This window comes from Desmodus rotundus, chromosome 5 (genome assembly GCF_022682495.2).
Source record: "Desmodus rotundus isolate HL8 chromosome 5, HLdesRot8A.1, whole genome shotgun sequence".
Lineage (NCBI taxonomy): Eukaryota > Metazoa > Chordata > Mammalia > Chiroptera > Phyllostomidae > Desmodus > Desmodus rotundus.
In genome coordinates this window covers 151379872-151400005 of record NC_071391.1, presented here as the reverse complement: position 1 = coordinate 151400005, position 20134 = coordinate 151379872, and the positions used below count along the sequence as shown (strand labels likewise).

The window sequence follows — 20134 nt, the reverse complement described above, 5'->3', positions numbered from 1 at the left end:
GAGAGCAGGGCAGGATGGGAGGCAGGGCAGGGGGCAGGGACTGGCTCCAGGCAGCCCTAGTCAAAGGAATCACACTCTCCTTTAAGAAAGCACTCGATTTCTTGGTTGGTGGGTCAGGCCCTTAGGTGGGATATTTCCCCCAGGAAACCACTTTGCTGCTGATCTCCTACGAAGGGCAGAAAAAGGGAACTCAACCCCTCCAGCCGGTGCTGCCCTCCCATCACCCTCCCACTGGGGGAGAAGGGCTAATTATTCCAGCTCAGCCAAACCCATCTCCTTCCCCTCGTATTTCACCCCTCTCCCTAGCAACAGAAAGGAGCCTACAGTGTGCCCTGTGCTGGGTCTGGGGAAGGTACAAAACACACCCCAAGTGGCCTTTGCCTTCACCAAGCCTAGGGTATAGCTGGAAGGGTCAGGCAACTCAGAGAAACAAGAGTAAACTTGAACTCAGCCAGCAGCGATTTGCTGGACTGTGCACCCGAACGCAGTATGGGCAAGAGGTCAGGGGAGCCCCACAGTGGTGGGATTTGAATTGGCTTTGTAGGGTGTGCCAGACAGGGTCAGGGTGGGCATTCCTAGGCAAGAGACCTTTGTGAGTGAAGGGCATGGAGGAAAAAAATCCAAATGCATTATTATCAGGAGGTAGCAGAAGCTGGTCTGATAAGACAGGATAAGGAGGCCCCGAGAACAAAGGGAGCACTTTGAGAGCCAGACAGAGAGAAGCTGGAGAGAGCAGAGAGGGAGATGGGGCCGTGCTCCCCCACTTTCTCCCTTCATCTTGCTGTTGAGCATCATCAGTGGTGGTGGCAGCAGTGACAGCTGCCTTTATTGAGCCCAGGTGATGTCCTGTCCATTCAAACAGGCACTGCAGCCTTCTGTAACACACTTGACAGTGAGGATGAGGATGAGCAGGTGTGCAGGGGACAGAAGGTCGCACACTCAAGGCTAAAGAGCTGGGACACATTAGATGTCACAAGGGCTCTGAGGAGGCAGAGGTGGCTTTTCTGGGTGGAAGTTCCCCCTTTCTCTCCAGACCTGTCCCCCAACCACCAGTCGTTCCTGGTGAGAGTTCTCGGGGTTCCTGCGTCCAGGCCAGCAAAGAGGGAGGGCTCGTCCCAGGTGTGTCTTTTGTTTTTTTGTTTGTTTGTTTTTTGAGGTGAGTCACATGGTCTTTTTGGGTCTCCATTTTATCTACTTGTGAAAGGGGTGTAATAACTGTTAGTTGGCCTCCGGGGGCCTTGGGAGTGGTTCACGCTTGGGTTCATCTTGGGTCCTCCCAGGGACACGGGGAGGCCAAGAGTCTGCCTTCGCCCCCTTGAGCCCCTGCTGTGTTGGGCTTCGTGGAGAGCACAGAGCTAACAGTCCGAGGTGTTTGTCTATGCCCACACTCACAGGCACACACAGCCCCACCTGAGCGGAGAGCAGAGCAGGGCCCGGAGAACCACTGCGACCACAGGCACCCACGTTCTACGCCCCTCTCCTCCCCCACGGCCAGGACTCCAGGGGGAAGGGTGGCTGTGCGGGGCCACACCAGGGTCTACTCCCCTCCCGCCTCCCACTGCCAAGCCCCAGCATGCGCATAAGCTCTGAGGGCCAGCGACCAGTGATGGAACCTCCACATACCTGGAGTCGCCCCAGCAGAATGCGCCCCCCTAGACTGAAGCTGAGCTCCTAGAGCAGAGCCGAGGAGGATCTTGTGTTGGGCACATAAGTTATTCCCTAGGTCCTTTCCGCCTTCTCCTCAATAGTTTCTGATAAGTTTTAAATCCCCCACAGTAGTTTTAAGGAAATCTACCTTTGGGGAACCCAATTCCCAGGTCCTTCCAGCCATCGCTGACCCCCACCTTGTGCCAAGCCCTGGGCAAGGTGCTGGAGCTGCAGGGCAGGGTGGGAACCTCAGCAGCTGCTCACAGTTGAGTGGAAATTGTCCTTGGAGAGAACGTTTGAGGTCACCCTCCTCTCCCACGCTCCAGGTCATGTCAGGGTGGAAGGGAAGCTGTGCCGAGATGTGAGCGACTAACGACACCAGCACCAGATGTGCCTGGGGCAGACGTGTGCTGGTGTGCCCCCAGGTGGCAGGAGGAGGAGGGACATGATGGTGGTCACTCTCCATCCCCTCGAGGACGAGGGCCAGAGCAGGTGGAAAGGGGATGAGTGGGAGCAGGAAGGATGATGCAGGTGACTGAGAATGATGTTTAGGACAAGGTTTTTAAGGGAAATGGGCTTGTTGGGAAAACCTATGAATTTTCCTTCTTTGAGGTCCTTTAAAAAAGGGTTGCCATATCCATTCTACCAGAATCATGAAGATGTGGATCTTGCAATGTTTCTTTCCAGATCCCATTATTGATTAAATTTTTGAGAGATTGGAGAGAAGGAAGCAGGCCAGGTCGACACCTGGCCGCCAGCCCAGGTCCACTCGACACTCCCTTTGAGAATGGGCCTGGACACTCTGGGTGGGCCCTCCCATTTCTAGGAGTGTCCACCATCAAAGTAAAACTGAAAAAGGGACCTCAGTTCCTCCTCCAGTCCTTGAGCTAAAGGGTTGCCACTCCTCGAAGGGTAAAGTTCTTTTCCTGCTTTTTGCTTAGTGGGCATAGATTCTGGGATAAGATATTGCCAAAGACTCTACAATCCTCACAGAGGATCGCAGAGCCTTTAACTGAGCCAGACACGGTGCTCCATCCTGGGGCCTCTTGTCTCTCGTGTCCCCTGTCAAGGTCCTCGGAGGGATGATGAGGGACAAAGGTATAGTAGGAGCCTAGACGCTGTGGGAAGTAGCACTGACAGCAACTGTGAGCCCTTCCTGCCTTCTCAGTGGTTTCTGATAATTTGTAACTCTCCACAGAAGAGTTAAAGAGATCTTCTCCAGGGGTGGAAGATCACTGTGCAGAAGAAAAATGTGATGTCTCAAGGCCACTGCTTTTTTCTTTTAAGTGTTTACATGCATATAATGAACATGGAAAGATAACAGAAGGCACTTTTAAAAAATTGCTTCCACATCAAGTTCTTCACCGTCCTCGTCTCCCCCTCTCCCCTTCGATGCTTCCGCCTGCTGCTCCACCCTGTGCTTTTTGTCCAGGCCGTCAGATGGGCTTTGGTCATCATTCCAGTGGCTGCCTGTGTCAGAGCTGGTGCCACTGCTCCTCATTCCTGAACCAATAGACACAGGAAGCTGTGCACCCACCAAGAGACAGGTGGTTGCAATGAGGACCCCAGTGTCTGAGTCCCAGCCTGGCCTCCCTGGCGTTCAGTGTCTCCTGTGACATCAGGAGGCGTGGGCTAGGAATCCCTGATTCCTCGTGTGCCCTGAGCCTCAGCTTGAGAGGGTGCCAGGTTCCTGGAAAGGGCCTGTTAAATGCCGAGAGCTGGACCGCACCCCAGGGTTTCCGACTCAGCAGGTTGGGATGGGGACTAGAAATCTGCCTTGCTAATGTGTTCCCAGGTGACGCTGAGGCTGCCGGTCCACGGTCAAACTCGGAGAGACATTGGACCAACAAGTCTTTCTCAGTGGCACCTGGAATGCTGCCACCTGTGCACGATGTGCCTTTTCTAGCGGTCACCTTCTTTTGTAGATGCAGCCGGCAGGACAGAAAGATGAGCCATTCCGTGCAAATGAGAACAGGCTGACGAGATGTCCCTCTCAGGTAGGCCAGGACAGGGGAGGGGAGGACATCTGTCACTGAATTGGGAGAGAAATGGGGTCACCAAGAGGGCTTTGCCGTGCAGTGAGGGCTTATCTGGCTGAGCCATTAGCCACTATAGAGTCTTGGGTCTGTTTTTCTGTTCTGGTCCCAGCTTTGCATACTTGGTACACCTAAGGTTTACACAATTTAACCATTGTAGCAGAATTGAGCCATTTTAGTAGAACCATGGCCCCTTCCACACCTGTGGTGGCATAGGGACAAAACCATATTTCACCTGGCACCAGCTGTCCCAAATGTGAAGATGGATTTCTTAAATAAGTGCCAAATATGTAATAGGGACATAATTAAAGCTGCTGAATAAACAGATGAGAAAATAACATAAATGAGTAGAATTCCTTTTATCATTTAATGGTAGTCAACGTTTCAGCTTTCTTGATGAGTTGTAAGTTTTTTGTTACTAGGCTATAAGAACTATATCATTCACCCTGTTTCCCTCTTTACTTTGGCTACCAGGAAGCTTACAGTTATGTTCTTCTTCCATGGAAATATATGTACCTTGCTGGCAGTATGCACCTCCAGGTAGAGAGCAAGAGATGATGACTGTTTCACCTGGGAAATTTTAAAGCATTAGTGGGCTCCATCAGGGGATCCCTGGGCAGGACAGAGAAGTGAAGCCAGAGAATGGGCTTCATTTGAATGATGGTATGAAAGTTCCAACCAGGCCAAAGGCATTGTGGGATGATAAAGCCTGAGGATGAAAGGGCACAGATTTCTGGGTCATGGTTACAACACCTTACTTTTCTCTGCAGGAAAATCCCTATCTGTTCACCTATAGAAACAGCAACTACCTGCCCACGTTGACAAATCTCCAGGAGAAGTTGGAGGTACGGAGAGGTTTTCTGTGGTTGGCTCACATGTGAGTGAACCAGGGGGCCATACACCTTGCTGAGTCTGTGGAAGCTTCCATGTGGTTCTTTATGTCCTGGAACCCCATGGGCAGGCTGGGGTGGGTGACAGATCAGGTGTGTGGCTGTCTCCTCGGTACCTGAAGCAGGTCTGCCCTATGGCTCTGTCTGGAGACCAGCCTGGCAATCGGCACCCTACAGCTTCGTGAAGAGTGTTGGGTGCTCAGCTCTGCCTGCTGCCTGTCTGGTCTTCTGGTTCTTCAGTCCCTTCTCAAACGTTGGGCAAGTCCTTTGAAACTCGGCTGAGGCCTTAATCTGAAGGGAAAGTCAAGAAGAAGCCAAGAAGTATGGTGAAACCAGGCAGTGTAGAGACCAAAAGTCCCCAGAAGTTGGCCCACACCTCAGGGGCCGCCTTACACTTACTCAAGTCTTGCTTATTGCTTATCTTGTGACTCTGACACTTCCTGAGTGTCAGATTACATAGGTCACCCTTCACTGCTCCAAGAGAGATACTCCAGGTTGGTGTCCTTGTTCTCCAAGGACTGGGGACTGACATGGGTTGTGACAAATTCGGCCTAGCGCCGTCCCTGCCACCTTGTTGTATAAAAGACGGCGAGAGCTACTCCAGGTGGAGGCAGAGCAGTGACCTGGGCCTGCCCCACAAAGAAATGCAGTGTGAAACACGCTTTCCTTCACCGGCTTGCCCCACACTTCCCGACCAATACCACAGCAGTGAGGACATGCGGAGGGGCAGCGTGGCACCAGGAGGGGAGAGAACTGGCTCTGGGTTCAAATCCACGCCCTTCCACTCACTGGCTCTGTGTCACGGGACGAGGCACTTAACTCTCTGTGCCTTGTTTATTTTCACATCGGAAGTGCCGGAAGTCATGGTCCTGCCTCACGGAGCTGTCATTATATCCTAGTAAACAACGAGGGTACAGCAGCTGCAGTAGTGTCTGGAGTGCTGTGAGTTCTGGTACGAGTGTTGCTCTTACTATCATCCGATAATAGGGAGCGACACATTCCTGCAGGATACAGCGATCGATTACCTACCTGCTCTGTACCGCCTGGACTCAAGGCCAGGGAGGGCGGAAACTTGGAGCAGCTAACTAGCCATTATTTGTTGAATGACTAGATAGGTGGGCGGGCAGAAGGATGGATACCAGGCATAGGAGGTAAAAACGTCAGTAAAATACTTGCTTGTCCTAAGGAACTCAGTCTAGTGGAGTCAACCAGCAATTATTGCACAGTGGAATAAGTTCTGTAATTGAAGTTCCCATGGAGTTTTCAGGGAGCACAGAGTCAGAGCAACTAACTCTGGGGAAACAGCCAATACCCCAACCAGACAAACATCCCTGCTCTCACTGAGAAGGTGGGCAGGGGAGTGACGTAGTTCATTATATTGAGAGGGAGAGAGAGAGAGAGACCCCTCTGAATGGACTCAGAAGCTGGGGAGGAGGCGCAGGGGACTGAAGGAGGTGGTGCTGTGAATACTGCAATATTCTGGGCAAGAAGCACCAGAGGCCTGGGCGGAGGCAGAGGGACAAGAGAAGGGGACAGGGTTGGGAGCATGTGGAGAGGGTGTTGTGGACACCCCACTGTGAGAGTTGCAGGAGAGGGAGACCCCACTTCTCACCCAATTTCACCTGTTCTATTTCTCCTTATCTCTCTATGTGTCTCATTCCAGGTAAGAGACAGAATGGAAATCACGTGCCTCGACAAGGATCCTTCCAACACAGTTCCCACCTCAGGTACGGGGCTTGAGTCAAGGGGCTTTTAAACTCGTTGGAGACCTGAACTCAGCAAAGCAAAAGCAGCCACAGGATGACGAGGGCCTTCCACACAATCTGAGATTCACTGAGAGGGTTTTCGAGGACAGTAGAAATAGCGCTGTGTGCACAGGCAGACCTTGTTCTGTTGTGCTTCACGGGTGTTGCTTTTATGTGTGTGTGAGTGTGTACATACATAAATACATATATATAAATTGAACGCAATATCCTCCACCAGCAAAAAAGGTTATGAGTCACTTTGTTGTGACTCTCTGTTGTCACAGTCTGGAACCAAACCCGCCGCATCTGAGGTATGCCTGTGTATTTGTGAGTCCACGCCTGTGTCTGGGTGTTCTGTAACTGATATAGGAGATGATATGGTATGCTGCGATACGATATATACGATCTGATAGCATTATCAACAAGCATTTATTAAGCAGTAACTGGGTGCCGGGCCACATTCCGCAAAGAGACAGCTCATGTCATTGTCCCTACCTGTAAGCCTCGATGAGGTGAATTTGTTCTCAAAAAGCAAAACTGCCTTGAAGCCAGAAGCAAATAGAGCCAGTCCACACTCCCTGCCAGAGCCACTTGCAGGGCACCCCCAAACCCCTCACAGAGTGGGAGGGCACGCTGTCTTAGAAGGGTGCCGTTTTTACTGCTGCTCAGTATTTCCAAAATGACTGGTGTTGGACCATGAAGAGGAGAGTCATGGAATGTCCAAGGCAGAGACCTTGCCAGAAGGGGGCTGCCTAGGGGCTGAGCCTCTTCCTCCAGGCCAGCGGTCGGGCAGTCGAGTTCGGGGACTCGCAGGAATCAAAACGGCAGCCAGGAGCATTTCTGCAGCAGTGAGACAGGATCCTGGAGGGAGACTGGTTTGTTCATTGGTTTGCTCCCTTGTCCATTCATTGATCGGATGCTTGTTGAATGCCTCCCATGGGCCTTGCAGGATTGAAAACTAAGCGTGGAGATGCGTGGAGATGCTGCAGTGCCTGGTGGAACTGCAATCTTTCAGGGATGCAAATCCTTGTGGTCACGTTGCCTCCTTTTGCTGAGTGTTAGTAGAACACATAAATGCTCTGGCTGTTGGTCTATCCCTCACCCATGTCTCAGCCCTACACACTCTCATTAAGCCAAATGAATGGGGAGTTAAAAATCTCCCCCAAATTTTGGTGTGTAACTGGCTCTTGTTCTGTACTGCAGAATAAAGGAATATATGATTGAGATCTTACACACACACATGCACACACACTCTCACACTCGAACACTTTTAGTCTTTGACTCCCCCCCCCCCCCCACGGTAACACCCACTCCTATTGGTCAGTTCACTAGGAGGAGTTTAGCAGCAGAGAAAGTATTAACTTCATATGCAGGCCTTCCTATGGCAAAAACTCAAAGGTGTAGGTAATATATGCATGTGTATAGAGAGAAGAGGAGGGGGAGAATGTCTGTTTTAATAGCCGTAGTCTTTGCAGTGAAACAACACCCAGCCTCTTTTTAATCTTATCCTTCTGGCTGAGTGATGTATAAAGCATTTCGCAACCTGTCTAGATTACGCCCCTGCCGTGGCAGTGACCGCCAACCCGTCCACGAGAGCATATCTCAGCCTCTGAAAGCCAAACAAATTGCGAACCTCTTCTTCATCCCCTGCCCCCGAAGGTTGTTGTTTACTGGCACGTGAACATGGAAGTGCCAGCGATCCCACGACCTTGAGGTCTGAGATACTCCGGTGATAGGGCGCTGTTTGAATGTGCAGACGCTGGACTTAGGCCTGCCCGACCTACCCAAGCACGCAGGGGTCCAGCACCCTCTCTCTCCAGCTGCATGGGCGCACTCACAGAGCAGTCTGGGCCTGCGCATCTGAGTCCCACCTGGAAAGTGTCCTTTGGACAAGGGGCCACCACTAAGGACAGTGGTGAGAAACACACTGTGCATGATCTGTGATTGGACATTTTAAACCTGCTTGTGACCATGGGGGCAGGCGAAAGGACTTAGCACAAGGCCACATTATTATTTGCGCTGGATAATGACCATATTTCTGGTGAGGTCGTTGCCTCTTCTGGAGGTCATGTTTGCAGTTTCTTGTGGAGATGCAGGCATCTGATACATACTTAACAGATTATCTTATCTTTATATCCCCCTGACTCAGCACCTGGTCAGGGCCCATGCCTGTTTGCTGAACCAATCTGAATCATCAAATATTTCTGACTCAGCAAATCAACAATTTGCAGGGTCGAAAAGACTTTCAAAACTAACCAGACCAGAGTATCTTCCGTCAAACCATTTTTCTTATAAAATAACTCTTTTGTCTTAGGAGTTATTTTCAGAAACCTTTGTCAGTCCCCTTTTCTAGTGCTTCTCTGAAACCAGTACGCAGATATGTAACTAGCCAACCAAAGTGATGTTTCAAAACAGGACACTGCCTTCCTCAACAGGCCAGGGGCCCTGGCAGCCAGGCTGCCTCACTCTCGTTCCACCAGAGCTCACGGGCGATAAACCTCTTCCACTGATCTGTGGGGCTTTGGAGAGATATACAGGGTTGATATAATTTTTTTATAACAAATTGGACATTTGGTAGCCAATGAACGAATACAAGCCTCTAATTTTTTCTCCAGTTCAGTTCACACAGTGTAGTTTGCTAGGCGCCCTCTCCCGTGGGCTTTATAACTCCATAAATACTTGTATCATTTTATATGACTCCATGGCCCTCTCCCTAACATAACTGGGATAACTTTAAAAAAAATGATGGGACCTGGCAGCTGACTTAAGGCTTTCCCAGTGAATAAAGGAGTAGCATTTTGCAAACAAGGGTGGGAATGATCAGAAGCCAGAGGGCACATGGTTCATTGGCTGTCCAGTAAAGCTGCTTGTCTTGGTATTTGAACATAGGAATCCAAAAAGCTACTTATGTAATTATAATTATAATTATAGTATATGCCACTGTCACCGAGAGTATGAATCAGAAAAATTCATTCATTTAAGCCATTGATTCCTAAGTCCCTGAAATCATTTATTTTACCCATTTGGCTGAAATGAGCCACTCGAATGCTGATATGAAAAATGCCCCAGGTTATAGCACTGTGTAATCACGGACGGCTTCACTTCATTGTGAACCAGCAGTGTGACCGCCATTGTAGACCCTGAACCCTTTCTATAGTCACCCACGCTCATGAGTCTGGCAGCTTAACCTAGCCCGTGACTAGGAAGTACTCATGCCCCACAGGGAGGAACAGCCTGCCTGTCCCTAGGCAGGGCCAGCCTGCTAAGCAAGTTCAACTCACCCCGAGACATCTGGATGAATAAGCGTTTCCCTTCCTCATAGTTTCCGTCCCTTTGAGCTTGGAAAGCGGTCAAGTCCCTGACGCAGAGCCCCTCACTTAGCCTGTCATTTACTTCAACACTTTCCTTGAGGTCCTACTCTGTGCAAGGCACATATGTTTTGTATAAACTCACACCAAGAGCACTTCAAAGGCAAAAACGAGGTTCCAGCCTGGTGCCAGCAGTTTACCACCCCTGAAGACGTCTTTACCTCTGTCCCTGAAATCAGAGAGCTTATGGGCTGGGCAACGCTGGCTAACAATGAAGAGAAAGTTGGAGTTCAGATTATGGACCCAAGTGGTTGAAGTTGCTGGGTTACACAAGACAAAACCCCAAAGTGCCAGGTCTTTCCCCTGGGCATCCCTCTTCATGGGCAGAGAGCAGTTTCCCCAGTTCTGCGCACTTGTCTGTCCTTCCCTTGCTACACATGGTGTTTCATCATCGCTTGGATGGCCTTCTGATAAGAGGTCCGCTCTGAAGAAATCTGGATGATTTAATGATGTGTTTATCAATTTCTTTCAAGGTGGTGCACAGTTCGTACCAGATAATGTTTAGCTAATCAGCCCACACAAATTTAATCTTATCGCTAAACAGTTCTTTCCCCAAGGAGAGCAATTGCTAAAGTGCTTTGCTGTGTTTCCAAGCTGTGTCTTTGTCACATACGTTAATATTAGCAAAACTCGAATCAAGGTCAATAGATATTAAACCGAGGATATGTGTTGGGCGCTATCTTAATAAAATCCCAGATAAGCCAAACTCCTCCTATCTAGGCTTGGCTCATTTGGCTCATTTGGTTTATTATCTCTTGCAGGAAACCCTTTAGAATGACCAACAGGAGAAACCCCCTCCCCCAACACATGTAAACCAATCTCTCTACACAAACACACATGTATTGATACACACACATACACACATACATGCCCGTGTGTGTGTGTTCTGTCTGCTACAAAGTTTGGGGACAGGAATGGCCAGTTTCAGCTGCCTCTGTATCAAATTGTAATGTGCTTTTGATGCAAATATATCCACTTATTCCACATTCATCAACCCCAAAGACTTCCTCTAACCTTTACACCCTAGAGTGTTCACAGAATTCACTGCATTACCTGTTGTGGCAACAAGAATATGGTGATTGATTGTCATTACCAGGAGCTACAGTGAACCCTCTAGAGTTGGGGAGAGGCGGTCTTGGTTGCCTTTTTTTTTTCTTTTTTTGCACAGTCTGATTACTTTGAGAAGAGATCGTTTTAAAGTTCTTGGGCTCAGCCTTGTGGATGTGTGCAAATGTGTGCAGCTGGCTTTGTGATTTGATATTGTCCTTACCACGTATCCTCGGGCCCTCTGCAGACCTACTAAGTCCCCAATTCTGAGGGTGGGGACTAGCCATCTGTGATCTAACCAGCTCTCCAGATGATGCGGATGCATTCTCAAATCTGAGGACAACAAACCTACGTATTTTGCATGTGCTCATTCACACCTATGTGTGTGTTAGTTTGCATGCTGTGATAGGAAGAGGCAGGATGTTCACTTTTCCAATGAGAGCAGTTCTGGGGGCGGGGCATCGGTTCCCCAGCTGCAGACCACGTGGAAGTCAGGTAGACAAGATGTCTCCATGGAGGGACACAAGGCGTCGTCTGCCCTCAGTGTTAATACGGCTTCCTCCACGGGCGTAATTATGCAAGCGTGATCGGGTGTCCAGGAGTAAAGTGGGCATAGGTAGTCCAGATGTGCCGAAAGCACCTTGGCCTCTGTGTTATGCTGCACGTTTAGGGAGGGGGTTGGCGAAGAAGCGCTGGCGAGAAAGCCCCCTCGCACACAAGTTTCAGTTTACCCATCTTAAGCAGTGGCCCACTGAAAGGATGGGCTTCTTCCCTCTGGGAGTGGGCCGCCCCCTGGTACCAATGATACATTAGACTTCTCCCAGGGCCTGGAAGCTAGCTGACAATTTAGTTCAGCATTGCAGCACTGGAGATGGGGGGGCACATGTAGGAGGAAAGTGGGGCTATGGCAAGTCAGGGAGACGGTGGCAGCAAGGCCCTGTAAGGAAGGGGGAGCTGTGGGGGCCATGGGGGGGTGAGCCTGTGATGAGACGGGGCAGCGCCACACACGGCAGAAAGACTCTGAGGTGTGGTCCCCAAAATGCACCAAAATTGGGTAGATAAATATAGTGTAGCGGTACACTTGCAAGTTATTATAGATACAGGGTGGGGCAAAAGTAGGTTTATAGTGGAGAGTATGCAAAACACAGAGTTTATTCTTATATTATTAATTATTGTATGCTTTTCCGTACCAACAACTGTACACCTACTTTTGCCCCACCCTGTACAGCAATGTTCATGTTCGCCAGGCATAAAAGGCCTGTGGCCCTAACCTACTTTTCAACGTTATTTTTGTTAGTCTCCGTCGGCGCCCATCACTTAGGCCAAACTGTACAACTGCCTGTTCTTCACAGACATCACACACTTTACCATCCTGCATCCGTCCTTTATGCTCTCCTGCCCCACCCGTCTCTCCCTCCTCCCCACCTCAGAGTGCCCTGAGACTGGGTTCAAACACCACCTGCTCCATGAAGCCTGGTCTGAACCACCCCCGCCACAGCTGGCAGTCCTGTGCCCCCAGCCGCTGCTTGGGGTTGAGTGTGTCTGTCCTGTGAGCGGGCAGCTGCTCAGCCACAGCGCAGCATGTACATAAACTCGAGAACGAGAAGAGAGGCCGCAGGAAGCAGTTTGGTGTCACCTCAAAATCCTAAACACAGGATTATCAGAGGACCCCCCATTTTTACTCCCAGGTGTATCCCCAAATAATGGAACACAGGCATGGGAATAAACACCTGTATTCAGTACACGAATGTTCACAGCAGAACTATCCAGAAGAGCCAAAGGTGGCAACAACCCAAGCGTCCCCCAGTGTAGTAAATCCGTACGACAGAATACTATTCGGCCATGAGAGGCATGAAGTACTGACACACACATGGGAAAACCTTGCAAACACTGTGGACGTGGGGGAAGCCAGACACAAAAGGCCATAGGTTGTACTGACGCTGTTTGTAGGAAATGTCCCGAGTAGGTAAATCCAGGGACAGGAGCGGATTGGCGGTTGCAGCGGGGGGATGGGGCATGGCTGCTGGGGGTACGGGACTCCTCTGAGGGTAGTGGAAATGTTTCGGAACTCAGAGATGGTGGTTGCGCGACATTGTGAATTCAGCACTAAGTGCCACGGGATTGTTGGCTTTAAAGCGGTTAATTTTGTTCTATGAATTTCACCTAGATTTTTAAAAATAGTGGTATGAAAGCGTTTCCCTTTTCACTGTAGAGAAGCTGAGCTAATTTTTGCAGTAGGATGATACACTGTATCCCAAATACGACCAGATCCTGGGAGAGATTAAGTATTGGTCGTGGGTTATGTCACACCCTGAGGAGGGCTGCTCGCCCTGTGGCACCGGGGTCATTGAAAGCCCGCAGACTCCCCTCAGAAAACTGGTCACCGTCCAGCCCTGAGCCCGGCGCCTGCGGAGGAGACCAGCAGTCAGGCTCCTTGGCTGCAGCTGCTAAGCCTTGTGACAGGGATGTGCTCTTAATGTTGTTGTCCAAGCTGAATTGCTGTTAGAGACTGACTTTCTCTCGGTCTTCCTGGGAGATCTTCATTTGTTTTCAGAGGAGATAGGTCCCTCGCTCTTCCATTCACTCCTGCTGGGTTTTCAGTTCACAGGCTGAAGGCTGCTGACATCAAGGTGATCGGCGCCCTGGGGGACTCTCTCACGGTGAGTCACCCTGACTGCAAGAGGAAGGACAGGGGAGGGGCTGACCTGGATTCCCACTAGAACCTGGAGGGAGGGAACCTCATGCATAGCTCTTAAATGTTGCCATCTTGAGTCCCGATCTTGGTTCCTCTCCATCCCCCAACCCACCCTGGAGTCCGGCATTCCCTGCCCATCTCGCTTTCCCACCTTCACTCCGAACTCGTCGTTCCTCTCCCAATGCTGGAACAAACAAGAGGGCAGGAAGTGGGGGGCCCAGCGGGAGCACCGTGACCGAAGTGACCCAGCTCAGATCACGCAGCAGAGCTGGAGCGGGTCTCCCACCCACGGAGCAGTTCCCCCTCAAAGACCTGGGGCTGTGTTTGTCCATGTAGGAAAGTTGAGGGAGGGGCAAAGAGATGATGAGACAGGAGGAAGTGCTGATGGGGCTAGCAGGGGTGGCGATGGGGCAGAGCCATGTGAGAAAACGGGTCCTGGAAGAGTCAGGGCTCCTAAAACTGATCCCAGCCCATCTTTTCAGCTTCTCCCTGGTGGCACCCAGCCCTACAAAGAGCTATCCATGAAAAGCCCCATCAGGCCTCAGAGAGCCTGGCTGGGGTGTCCCAGAGGGTCCCAGACAGAAACTCGCATTCAACAGCAGCTCCTTGCAGGCGAGTCCTGCTGTGGGCAGCAGCCCCCAGGGCCTCCAGCTGAATTGTCCCCCAAGACCAGCCGACACCCTTCATGTCTTCGGCCTGTTCACATTGATATTATTATCTCACTCAATGTCCTCAGCAAAGTCCCCTGAAGTCTGACACTCCCTAAGCTTAGCCAATAAAGAAGGTGACGCCGAGTGGCGAAAAGTCAGTGTCCGCAGCCACACGGTTTGTAAGTGCTGGACCAGGACCAGAACTCATGGGTCCTGCCTCTACGTCCAGAATTCTGTCCCTGGGCTGTAGCTGCCTGCTCCCCGAGCCCTCAGTGACTCTTCACCCCAAAGGCCCTACTGCTCCTAACCGTCAGGGAGGGACAGGCAGGCTGTTTCGTAGCACTGCTTGCCCCAACCACTGCCTGCCAGGTGTGGCCTGATATCACCTGCCTCCGCGATCCCCCCACCCCCACTTGGCTCTTTGAAGATGTTCTGGGAATAAGAAGTGAGCAAGAATCAGCACAGATGTTCAGGATTTCCTGGGAAGGCAGTGCTTCGAGTGTGGCATACCTGGCAGGTGGCAGAGGAACTGGGCACCAGAGCAGGGATCACGCCCTGGGGGGTGGCTCTCATGCCCTTTGGCATGGCCCTGCTCAGAAATAATGTGCTATCGGCCAGGGCCGTGCACCTGCAGAGCGCCGTCCAGACTGTGGTTTAAAGACCCTGCTCTTTCGTCAGATGCAGGGTAGGTACGTGGCAAGTCATTTGATGACTACTGTTTAAATCTCCCATACGTGAAACAGAGTGATGTAAAGGGGTTGTGATTCGCTTTCCTTTATGAGAGATTGCACAGCTTTTTACAAGTGCAGAACACAGGGCCCTGAAATGTGTCCTCTTGGAAAACGGATGCCGCGGTCTAGTTTTCACAGCCCTGTCTCTAGACCGGTGTCACTGGCGCTCGGTCTGAGCAGGGTTTCTTAGCTGCGCCAAACGGTGGCCAGGCCAGCATTCCCAGCAGGGGCTGTCACCCATCTCTGAAAAGGGTGCCGTCTGGACTCTGGAGAGTGCCCAGGCGATCCCAGCCAGAACAAGGTGCAGCCCTCCTGGACAGCGGGCAGGGAACTCATCGCCTTGTTGCTCCCTCTCAGGCAGGTAATGGGGCCGGGTCCAGGCCTGGGGATATCTTGGACGTCTTCACTCAGTATCGAGGCCTGTCCTGGAGGTGAGTGATGTTGTGGCAAGGCCCGGAAGGAGACCCCTTTGTGGCAGGGCTGGGAGGAAGAGCCCTGGGCATCGTCGCAGACCATTCCTCCAGCAGAGGGATGAGCCACCTAGCACTTCTCATGAGAAACTTTTAGGTTTAATAAGAGGAAGGTATTAATCAGCTTCCCCAAACCACTGCACTTCCCAAAGCAGGAGCTGGGACCAGGGAGAGTTTGGAGGAGAAACTACATAAACGTTTGGGTTGGAAAAGCTTCTCTAGCTCCCATTACACCCCCCGCCCCCGAAGTAATCTTGGAAGGAGGCAGTAGCCTTTGGAACCAGAGTTGTGTCTGAACCCTGGCTGCCCCACTCTGTGCAACTGTGGGCCAGTTACTTAACCTCTCTGAGCTTGTCTCCTCACCTTTGATGCAGAGGGGTAATGCTGCATGAGCAGTGTTATGAGGATTCCAGTACCCCAGCACAGTGCCCACACAAAGCAGGGATAAGTGGTGGCTGGCGTCATTACGAAAGGGCCTCCAGTTAACAGATGAGGCAGCAAAGCTTGGAGAAGGCAAGTAACCTGTCCGAGATCACACAGCCGAGATCACACAGCCAGATGGTCAAAGAGCAAGAAGTGCAGTAGATGCTCATTGACACCTAACCTGGTGGCTCCGCCCACTGCGTACAATGGCTTCCTGCGGGCTCATTTCTGCTCCAGCTGCAGTCAAACCCAGGCCTCCCCATGCTGCAGTGAGCAGAACGTGACCTCTGAGCTTTGAAGGCATGGGAGGGCAGGCTTGGGGCTTCCTCAGCCTGGATTCCCGCGTCCCCGGCACCAGTTGAGTGTTGAATCCCTGGCATCTTCCTTCGTGATGCCGCACAGGGTTAAACCCCAAATACTTTGAGAACCTTGAAAATGTTCCCAGACATATTTGGCAGAGAATGAAGGAATATGAAAAGCAAGGAATTCAATAAACTCTGGAATGTTTTATGTTTTCATGCCTAGAAACCCATCCAACTTTGATTTCCCTGGAGTTTTAGACGTGGCTTGGAACATGGGTTGCTCTCAGAAAGATGCCTTTGGAAAACAGGTTTGGCCAAGCCGAAGAGGAAAAGAGCTATGAGGGCATCTCGTTTTACTGTGTTTTCAGTAATAGCAGCCCTGCGCAGCTGCAGCGGCTAGTGGGGCAAGGCAGGACTCTTTCCCTTTGGAAGTTGGGAAGAAGAGGGCCCACTGTGAAATTCACCGCTGCCTCAAGGTCAACACTCAAAGTTACAAATCAACAAAGTCAGCCATGACCATTTCTTATCTGGATGTTCAGGCGTGTGGGGAGAGAGCAGAGGAGTTGCTGTATTCTGGTTTGTTTTTCAAGGTTTTTACTGAAATCCTAAGTCAAAGTCAGGCTGCAGGCCCGCGGAGTGTTTCTCAGAAGCAGAAAGGTCTGTGTTGGTAGTGTCTGAGATATTTCGGAATTGCCAGCATTTTGAACCTTCATTTTCTTTTTTGTTCCCACCACCCAGCGTCGGCGGAGACGGGAACCTCAGCACCATCACTACCCTGGCCAGTGAGTCCCCACGCTCTCTCTCAGGTTTTAGGGAGGGCTCGCTGTCAACCTGAGCGTTTCTGCAGCGCCCCCTGGCGGCAGCCTCGGGCTTAGCAGAGAACCGGCGGTAGGAGACAGCTGCATTCGGCAGGGGGCGCTGTTTCCCCGATGTGATCGCCCTACGATAGAAGCCTGGGAGATTTTTTTTTTTTTTTTTGAAATTGTATTTAGAGATCTCAGGTCAAATCTTAGCGCAAGTCATTATTAAGAAATGACTCAAGAGAGGAGGGAAAGGAAACCCTTCTCTGCTACCTATGCCTGTCATTCTGAACAGAGTACCTTTCTCTAACTCAGAGGCATTGATCCAGGTTTGGGCTGCATTAGGCACACTGCACGCAGACATTAAATTCCTGTGCGTAGCTTTAGGAAATGCTACTGTTGCTGCAGTAAAGATGAAGTTACCTCGCTCAAGTGCCTGCTTGGGATGATTTTTTAAAGCTTGTCTTATTCACCTTTTTATTTTCAGTGCACACACATCGCTGTGCTTGTTCTTAAAGACATACATGCAGTAAATGTTAAAATTGCTTTCTTTCCCCTTACAATCTTATAGCTAATAATTATACCTGAGAGGAACTTCACTGGTCCCATTTTCAATTATTCTTCTTGTAATTATCCCTTTGTAATATGTCTTTCGAAGCTAGGAGGTTATTTGAGCTTTAAATCACTAAGAATTTGGCGATAGGGACTGCTTAATCTCCACGCAGGCAGAGCCGATTGGACTTCACGCTTGGTATCTGTTTTTGCTCTTTGCAAATCCTGTTGAATTTAAGCAGGTACAGTCCTGTGGCACAAGTACTCCCTGTCTTCTTTATTTCTAGGTGTACACACAAGAGCTATTAATAAACTCCCCTATTGCTCAGAGATGGTTTGGGTTGATTTTGTAAGTGTGACGGACTGGTTGTGAGCTGGCCCAGCCTGTAGAACAGCTTGCTGGGCTCTCTGATTCCCGTGCTACTACCATGGAGAACATCACTGAAATCAGCAGGCTCATGATCTTTCACCAAAGTCACTTACAAAGGATTGAGACAGTGACACCCCTTAGGAGGACTCTCCTGACACACGTAGCCTATGTGAAGACTATCCAATGGGGGAAGAGTCCTCTTTTCAGTAAATGGTTCTGGGGCAACTGGATAGCTACATGCACAGAATGAAGTGGGACCCCCACCTCACACTGTACACAAAAATTAACTCAAAACGAGACATAGACCTAAATGTAAGAGCGGAAACAAACTCTTAGAAGAAAGCAGAGGAGCAAATCTTTATGACCATAGGTTGAAGGAAGCCTTCTTAGACACGATACTAAAAGCACAAGGGACAAAAAGAAAAAATAGATATATTGGACAAAATGAAACACTTCTGTGTTTCAAAGGAAAAAGACAACCCAAAGAGAGGGAGAAAACATTTGCAAATTCTATATTTGATAAGAAACTTGTGTCTAGAAAATATAAAGGTTTCTTATAACTCAGCGATAAAAAGACAACCCAATTAAAAATGGGCAAAGTTAACATGAAATATTTAATACCACTGAACTGTGCACTTCAAAATGGTTAAGATGGTAAGTTTTACTATGTGTATTTTACTATAATTTTTTTAGAGGACAAAGGATTTGAATCCATGTTTCTCAAAAAAAAAAAAAAAAAAAGATACACAAATGGCCAATAAGCACCTGGAAAGAGACTCAGTATCAGTAACTGCTATCGTCTTTCCATTGCTGAGTGAATAGCACAGGGAAGGGCTGTGGGAGGGGCTCTGCTCGGTTCTGAACACCCACTGCAGCATATGGGAGGAATTGGAACATTGCTCTGGACTATACTAAACACTCTCTTCCTTGTATTTCCAGACATCCTCCGGGAATTCAACCCTTCCCTTAAGGGCTTCTCTGTTGGCACCGGGAAAGAAAGCAGTCCTGGAGCCTTCCTGAACCAGGCTGTGGCTGGAAACGTAGCTGGGTAAGCAGCACGTGTCTTCCAGGGACCTGCTTAAGACCTTGGCCTGGATTGGGATTTGTGGCTGACAGTGGGGGGGTTGGTCTGGGGTAGGGTCTAAGAGTCAAAGACCGGACTAGAAGGGCTCCCTGGGGGGTATCTCTGGCTGTGGGACGTACAAAGCCACTAGTCCACCCCCAATGCCACCCCAGGGCCTAGTCACAGTTGGCTCTGATGCCAGGTGTATGCTTTGAGCAAATTACATTTTCTTGTCTCTGAATCTCACGTCCACATAAGACAGTGACTGGAAGAGGGCCCACTGTGAGACAGCATTCATTGTTTTGCTAATCTCTATTTTTCCTGTCCTCTTCGTCTTCCCTCCCTCAGACACGCTTTTCTGAGCAGTTTTCTCAGCCCTAGATCTTGCCTCCTTCCTGGATCATGGAAAGATCACCGGACCCCTGAGTCTGGCTCCTGGCCCCCCTGTTACCCCTTCCCCCTACCTGGCCTCACTAAGCCTTAGCCTAAGTGATGGGACCCCCAGGGCAGTTGTGGGACTCAATGCCACATTGAATGTGGAAGTTCTGGTGAGCTGTAAACAGCGCTCACCTATTGGGTCAGGCTGGTGGTCCAAGCCTCAGGGCAGCAGAGATGCAAGACCCACCCAGGGAACCTGTTAGTGAACAACCGAACCCCCACATCATGGTCCATGGGCACGGAATGAACAGGGTTGGCTTTCCTGGGTCCATTTCTCTCTAAGGTCCCGGGGCCTTGAGCTCTCCATTGGGTTTGATCAGAGAATAAGTGAACGCTACTCCCAAACTAGGGAAAATAAATGGGAAGATCCTGTTCTGTATCCTATTCTTCCAGAATAATCACAAACTTCACTTTACCATGTAGTTCCTAGGGATTCCTGTGTTTTGGCTCCTAGATTCCCTAACTTTGTCCTCCCAGTTCTCAACACAACCCTGTTCTATGAGCCACCCAGGTAACGCTCAGGTATTCAGGACAGGAAAGGTGATGAATTATCCAGGGCAGAGGCCTTGCAAAACCTAATGTGGTTTAGAATGAAATTCTGCAGCTTCATTGTCCTTCTGGTGGGGGCGGGTGAAAGGCTACTACTCTACTGCTTTAAATTTTTGGCTTACTTTAGTATTACTGTGATTTTGCTTCTTTCTGAGCACATGACAGCTGGTGGTGTGATAGGAGAGGCAGTTCTAAGCGTGACTAGGTCAGGAAGGCATCCTAGAAGGAAACCTTAGTCATAAAAGCAACCAAAAGGGAGCGTGATTCATATGGCCCTGGGATTTCTTCCTGCTTTCCCAGAGACCGTGGGGCTCTTCCGTTCAAGTAATCCGTTTGCCCAACACATCCTGAGTTGTAG

General features: G+C 50.1%; 1 protein-coding gene across 2 annotated transcripts in view; it reads left to right on the top strand.

The window, feature by feature from the left end:
* The window catches only part of PLB1 (phospholipase B1), a 180108-nt gene that overhangs the window by 97941 nt on the left and 62033 nt on the right, over positions 1-20134 (top strand). For both annotated transcript variants that reach the window (XM_045189289.3, XM_071221572.1), the window contains exons 16-22: positions 3573-3644; positions 4454-4528; positions 6237-6300; positions 13335-13393; positions 15167-15240; positions 16743-16786; positions 18666-18774. In XM_045189289.3, the coding sequence (XP_045045224.2) occupies positions 3573-3644; positions 4454-4528; positions 6237-6300; positions 13335-13393; positions 15167-15240; positions 16743-16786; positions 18666-18774 (497 nt within the window). The remainder of the gene's footprint in view (positions 1-3572; positions 3645-4453; positions 4529-6236; positions 6301-13334; positions 13394-15166; positions 15241-16742; positions 16787-18665; positions 18775-20134) is intronic.